The sequence below is a fragment of the Durio zibethinus genome, chromosome 14 (genome assembly GCF_047325235.1).
Source record: "Durio zibethinus cultivar Kanyao isolate XHJ-2024 chromosome 14, ASM4732523v1, whole genome shotgun sequence".
In the NCBI taxonomy this organism is placed as follows: Eukaryota; Viridiplantae; Streptophyta; class Magnoliopsida; order Malvales; family Malvaceae; genus Durio; species Durio zibethinus.
The window spans coordinates 7,594,232-7,600,221 of record NC_143175.1 but is presented as its reverse complement, the minus strand read 5'-3'; the positions used below and the strand labels follow the sequence as shown (position 1 = coordinate 7,600,221).

The following is a 5,990-nucleotide window of genomic DNA, read 5'->3' as shown; positions in this document are numbered from 1 at the left end:
ATTGTACTTCAAAAAAAAAAAAGGAATTATGTAACTTTAACCCAATGGATTTTGACAAGAAAATAAAAAGCACATAAACACCATGTTTTGTGGGTATCATGCTTGGATCATATTATGAATAACGGCAATTGCCAACAGCCGTGTGTGGCTTGATGGTGCACTCCTAGTTCTAGTGATCAGAATTCAAACGCTTATACCTTCAAATACTAAAAAAATAATAACAATAACCGACAGGTCTTTAAGGTAAAATTTTTCTACTATTTTCAATACCAGAAAAGATTAACTGTCTTCCTACCTTATTTTCTGTCTGTAATGCTCACACATAATGTATAGCCTAACAACTTTTTAAACACTACAATAGAGTATGTATAAAACCTCTCAGAACAAGCTAAAAGAACCTGTACATATTAAGCAACTTCCAAGTTGTGACGTCAAGGGATGATCCTCTAGACCTGGACTCCTATCCTTTGAGCAACCTGCATCAGCAGAATTGGTGGATCACATAAAATTTTGAGGTACTCAGGCCAAAACAGATTCTGAAAGGGGGAGTTAAAATTCAATACTTGAATTTCTATATCATTTTAATTTTATAGTTGATTATGATGAAGAGATAAGGTGACCACAGACAAAATCAAGGTGAATGGGTTACATAAAATGACAAAGGCGATTAAAACAGATATTGTGAAAAATGAACAGATAAAAGGGAAAGGATACCCCTATATGGCTAAATCATTACAATAACAGCAACCTCTCAGAAAAATATCCTGAAAAGCATGGCTCAGATATGTAATATTCTGGTCCAATTAGAAATGTTAATCCAATTATCCAAAACTTGAGTCATGCATCTGGAAAAAACGATTCAAGCTGGCTTAGATTTGCTACAATCAATAGGTCAACAGAGCAAAAGCACATGCCAAACCTGAACTGAGTTGTGTGTGTGGGTGTGTGTGTGTGTGTGTTATGGAAGAAGTAAGGGCAGAAGCAGAAGTAGGGGTGACATGTTTCCATCAAGTTGCAAAGATGATTATCTGCAACTCCACTTAACTAGTTATTCATTTCTTAACCATGTTCATGCTTAAACAAACATGTATCTTTTCCTTTTTCTTAATGAAACATCATTACATAAATATGGCAAACAGAATTTCAATCAACTTTCATCTCCCACACATACTTTGTTCCTTAGCCCTTCCTTTTCCCAAGTATAAAATTTGGTGTATACCTCTTTAAACGAGTAAACATCACTTCCCCAGAGCCAAGCATCACAACCTGCATCTCTGGCACCCCATATATCATTCCTGCGGTCATCCCCTACATGAACAGCATCCTCAGGTTTTACACCCAACAGCTCACAAGCTCTTAAAAATATTGTTGGATTTGGCTTTTCGGCTTCAACCTGGGAAGAACAAAGAAGGTAAGACAAAGAGAGATGGGAAAGTTGTCACCAAGAAAATTGGCAACATATAGATACAAATATTTGTCATTAATACAAGCTATCACAATTGCAAAGAGAACTAGATAAACATGAAACATCCTTTCATCAGGAATGCTCTACTATTAGAAACATCTACATGGTAATGAGATTGGAAATGGATGCCAAAAAATGATAATATTAAATGCTTCAGAGACCAAATTAGAAGGGCTACATTTTAAATAGTCAGTTTATTTAGCATACCATTTTACTTTACTTAGTTTAACGCAACAACTAACAATCAATGACAAGAACTCAATGGCAATTTAACTTTTTTCTTTAAAATATTGAATCAATTAAAAATCAAATGGATATGAGATATGCGAATAGATACAAGTTTCCAGATTTCAACAGCAAACAGTCTAGAAAATAAATTAGGATCAAAGATATTTGAGAGGGAATGGTGTTAGTAAGCCAATGTTTCAACTTTTCAAATAGATAGATAGAGAGAGAGAGAGAGAGAGAGAGAGATTACTTCAGCTGACACTGCCACAGCATCGAACCAATGATCACAATTCAGAGCCCTCAAGACAGCTCTTAACCGAGTGTCAAAATTTGACACCACAGCCACTTTTACACCAGCTGTTTTAAGAGCCTTAAATACTTTCTCAGCCTCAGGATCACAGAGATGCCAAGCCTTTAGAAAAGAAATGGGTAAATATTCATACACCTAATCATTACACTCACAAATAATAGACAATAAATACTAAAATCCCTACCTTGTCAGTGGTATAGTAGCTATAAAGCTCTTCGAAGTACTGAGAATCTGAGCAGCCAGTGGAAGAACTGACAATATATTGCCAGAAGGGTCTCCCATCGTTCACATATCTGCAATAAAACAAACAAAATGCTCAAATTAGCAATCAAGAGGAAAGGAAATCATTGCATGGCAGTAAGCTGGCAAACTTTAAAACCAACTTATTCAAATTAATTTCAATTTCAAATTAGTTCCATATCATATCAAGCAAAGGGATTAAGCTCTATTTTGAACATGCACATTCCCAGGGCAATGACATAAGAAATCAAAAGCATGAATCCCTCTCAGGTAGAAAGGACTTGAACTATTAGAACTACTGGAAAATAAAAAGAAAGCAAGAAAAGAAAAAGAAAAACAACATAAAAGTTATCACCTTACAGCAAGATGAATTATTAGAAACCAAATTAATTCAAACTTGCAACTTATAAGTCACGGAGAAGAGGGCAGTTCACCCAAGTTTCAATAAACAAGTATAACAATTTTGTCATTCAAGTCATCCTTTGAGTTACCTAATATATCACCTTCAGGATTCGGCACCAGAACTACAACTGAAGTAATAACAGTAAAATCAACTAAACAAAAGTAAGTATCGAAGAATCTTTAATGAGTAAGTGTTAAAGGGAGAAACTGAATTCAGAAACAATGGACACTAGAAAGTATGCATGAAAGCTCAGTTACCAAAAAAAAAAAAAACTTAAAGCCAAAAATAAAGGTTATTGAAATTTCAGGCAGATTCTGTTTCAACATTTCCACTATGTGACCTATTGAAAACACACTAATATGAGCAGCATTGCATGTATAGCCAGCATGAATTCTAATCAAATTAATATAAAAAAAAGGATTTTCACAGCATTGAATGTTGGCAGATATGTTACTTGGAGTTGGGGGGTGAGTGTCGGATACGAGTATGTTTAATTTTCTTTTTATAGGTCATTCCCTATATTTGGAGGGTAAAACCTCCATACTCATGTCCTTTGGATATTTTCAAACATAGGTACTTCGAGGAAACTGAAGAGTCAAAGCAACATATGTTGGCTGCACTTAAGAGCTTAAATAATTTTTGCCATAATATTAGTGATACGAGGATACTCAAACATTATAGTTAAGATCTTATCAAATGTTTACATACCATGACTCAAAGCAAGACACCATGTCTTTGAGCAAGAGTCAGTTAGCAATGGCACTCACAAGTATATACAAGCTTAACAATGTATTCATGAAATGCTACCTTTTAATTTTACCATAAAATGTTTCACTGTGTTTTTGAAATGCGAGTTGTTTACTAATGTCACACTCGCACACGCTTGACAACTTCTTGATCACATATTACCTTCACCTTATTACAATAAAAAAGTTTCCTTTATTAGCAAAATGTTATACCCTGATATAAATTTACCTTTGCAGTTTTATAACTGAGTCATGTCGAGATTTCATGACGAAATTGATTGATTAAATGTTGGATAAGGAAATATGAGGAAGAGAATTTACAAAATCAGATATTAATTATGAGGAAAAGACTATAATTAACAGCCATGAATTATTTATAAATGTCATTCAAAAGCAACCGTACAAGGGTTTTGATCGCATACTACCATTACATTGATTACATGACAAAGTTTTGCTTCATTACCAAATTGTTCCACCCAAATTTCATTTTTAATTTACTGTCTAGGACAAAGTGAGGTGTAATATCCCATGACCAAATCCATTAATACAATTAGATACGGAAAAACCTAGAAGGGATTTACAAAATCCAATATTGAAGATGATGCAACGTGGAAAACACCAAGTTTTAAAGCTGTCAATCATTTGTCCATGTGACACACAAACAAGCTTGGAAATGTCCTAAATCTTAATCGCACATGACCTTCACCTTTATGACAGTAGAAAATTTTCTGTCTTTACTGAATTGCTCCACCAAGATTTCATCTTCCACTTATAGTACCCAGTCACGTGAAAGATTCCATGACAAAACTTGTTAATTACATATAGTTAAGGGAACATTTAGGATGAGACTTTACAAAAATCCGGGATCATAAATGAGGCAAAAGTAAGAACTTAACAAAGAAGTTAATTCAAGAAAATGATTTTAGATGAGTGATTCCAAGTTTGGGTTACTTGACTTCCGGATGCAAGTATAGTAGAAAAGGGAAACACAAACTCTATACTTTTACCCCCAAATGAAACTCCGTAACAGGACAGTAACAAGAAAGTGACACAGTGGCATGACAAAGGAAATAAAAAACAAACGAACATTTTTTTTCTTTTTGTAATTGGAGAACCAACCAATCAAGAAAGTGGAGGAAAAGGAAACGGAATTATTAAAGAAAGAATACCTGAGACGAGATCTACCCCAAGGCTGAGCATAAGCCCATCTATATCTGTTCAATATCTCAACTTCAGAGTACTCCACCCCATATTTCTCCCCTATCTCTCTATATATCTAAAACCAAAACAAATTAAAGTATTAAACCAACATCTGTAAATTTTTCAAAATCAAATTTCTACAAAAACCCAAAAGAAACATCAAACATGCTTAAACTGACATGTATAGACATGACCTGCAATGAAATGTAATGTAAAAAGTAAGTAAAAGAGAAAGACCTGAGCCATGGGCTGAGATGGAGCCAAGAGGGTGCCAACAGCGTCGACAAGAAGAGCCTTGTGAGTGATCGCTCCATAAAGAGACCGCCTGTAATCATCATAGTCTTTCACTCCCAGTACTTCCAATCCCATTGGCTCTCTTTGAGGCGCCACTGCTGCAGCAGAGGAAGCTGACGAGAAGCTGCAGTGAAATGGGTCTGGCCGCATAGAGCCATTGAAGTTGAAGGCGCTGGACTCGGGTCTTAGGGTCCGGGTTAAGAACCTACATAACTTGGTTCTTGTTGCCATTAGTGCCATTTTTTTAGAGCTTCATTTAACTTTCTTTTGCTTTGTTTTTAATTTACTAACCGAGCGCCACAGAACTCATAAGAGAAGAACCTCGATGAAACAATGAAATTGACCTATTGTTTCGAGGCCTTAAATAAATCTGCGCTTCACTGATATTACTATTATACCCTTCCTTCACATTTTCCTCTTTCTTTTGTAAGAAATTAAATAGAGCATTTTCTAACTCGATCGCCCGCCATTGAGATTTTTGTTTGAATTTTTTTTTAATTCCTCTTTTATGTTGTAATAAACTAAATAAATAGTTTATTACAATATAAAAAAAATTATATTATAGTTGAATTGTATATGATTTGTATGATAAATTTTATAATATAATCAATATAGATCGTGATGATTATTCTTTGGGATAATATGTTATATTAAACAATTTCAACCTTATAATGAGTTTCATATTTCTTATTTTAGATAAGTTAATTAGCCACAACAATCATTGCAACCTTTTTTTTATATATAGAAAAAATCAATCATCATGTTACTAATCAATCAAACGACTGATTAAAGGGTATGCCCCATATATCTTATCAAATATATCAATCAATCAGTCATAAATTAGAAAAAAAAAAGTTGCCTGCCCATTTTGTAAATAAGTAGAAAAAAGAGGCCATTTGGTTAATTTAATTGGCTGAGAACCTGGCTGGGGAAAGAAATGATGCGGCAGGCAAAGGAAGAGGGTTGAGATCCACGTCATCAACTTCTGAAACACGAAGCATCAATCACATCGCAAAGTGGGACCCACTGCCCAGACTTGGGTGAAGTGGGGCCCAGGATTTACACCCCTCCCCTCAACGATCGTCAGCCTCAACAACAAGTCCA

General features: G+C 34.8%; 1 protein-coding gene across 1 annotated transcript; it reads right to left on the bottom strand.

Annotated features, from left to right (window-relative positions):
- Positions 1–204: 204 nt before the first annotated feature.
- LOC111294097 (Haloacid dehalogenase-like hydrolase (HAD) superfamily protein) lies at positions 205–5,227 on the bottom strand. The gene is made up of 6 exons (XM_022887268.2): positions 4,830–5,227; positions 4,562–4,668; positions 2,188–2,296; positions 1,944–2,105; positions 1,220–1,393; positions 205–476 (listed from the first exon to the last, which is right to left on the bottom strand). Exons 1-6 carry the CDS (start codon positions 5,124–5,126, stop codon positions 447–449), a joined length of 879 nt encoding a protein of 292 aa, XP_022743003.1. The 5' UTR covers positions 5,127–5,227; the 3' UTR covers positions 205–446.
- Positions 5,228–5,990: the final 763 nt, after the last annotated feature.

Coding starts and splice junctions, on each gene's coding strand:
- LOC111294097 (XM_022887268.2), bottom strand. CDS start 5,126: ATGGCACTAATGGCAACAAGAACCAAGTTATGTAGGTTCTTAACCCGG. Junction 2,297..4,561: donor TGGGGTAGATCTCGTCTCAG/GTATTCTTTCTT, acceptor GTTTTATTGCAG/ATATGTGAACGATGGGAGAC. Junction 1,394..1,943: donor CTGTGGCAGTGTCAGCTGAA/GTAATCTCTCTC, acceptor TGTTCTTCCCAG/GTTGAAGCCGAAAAGCCAAA.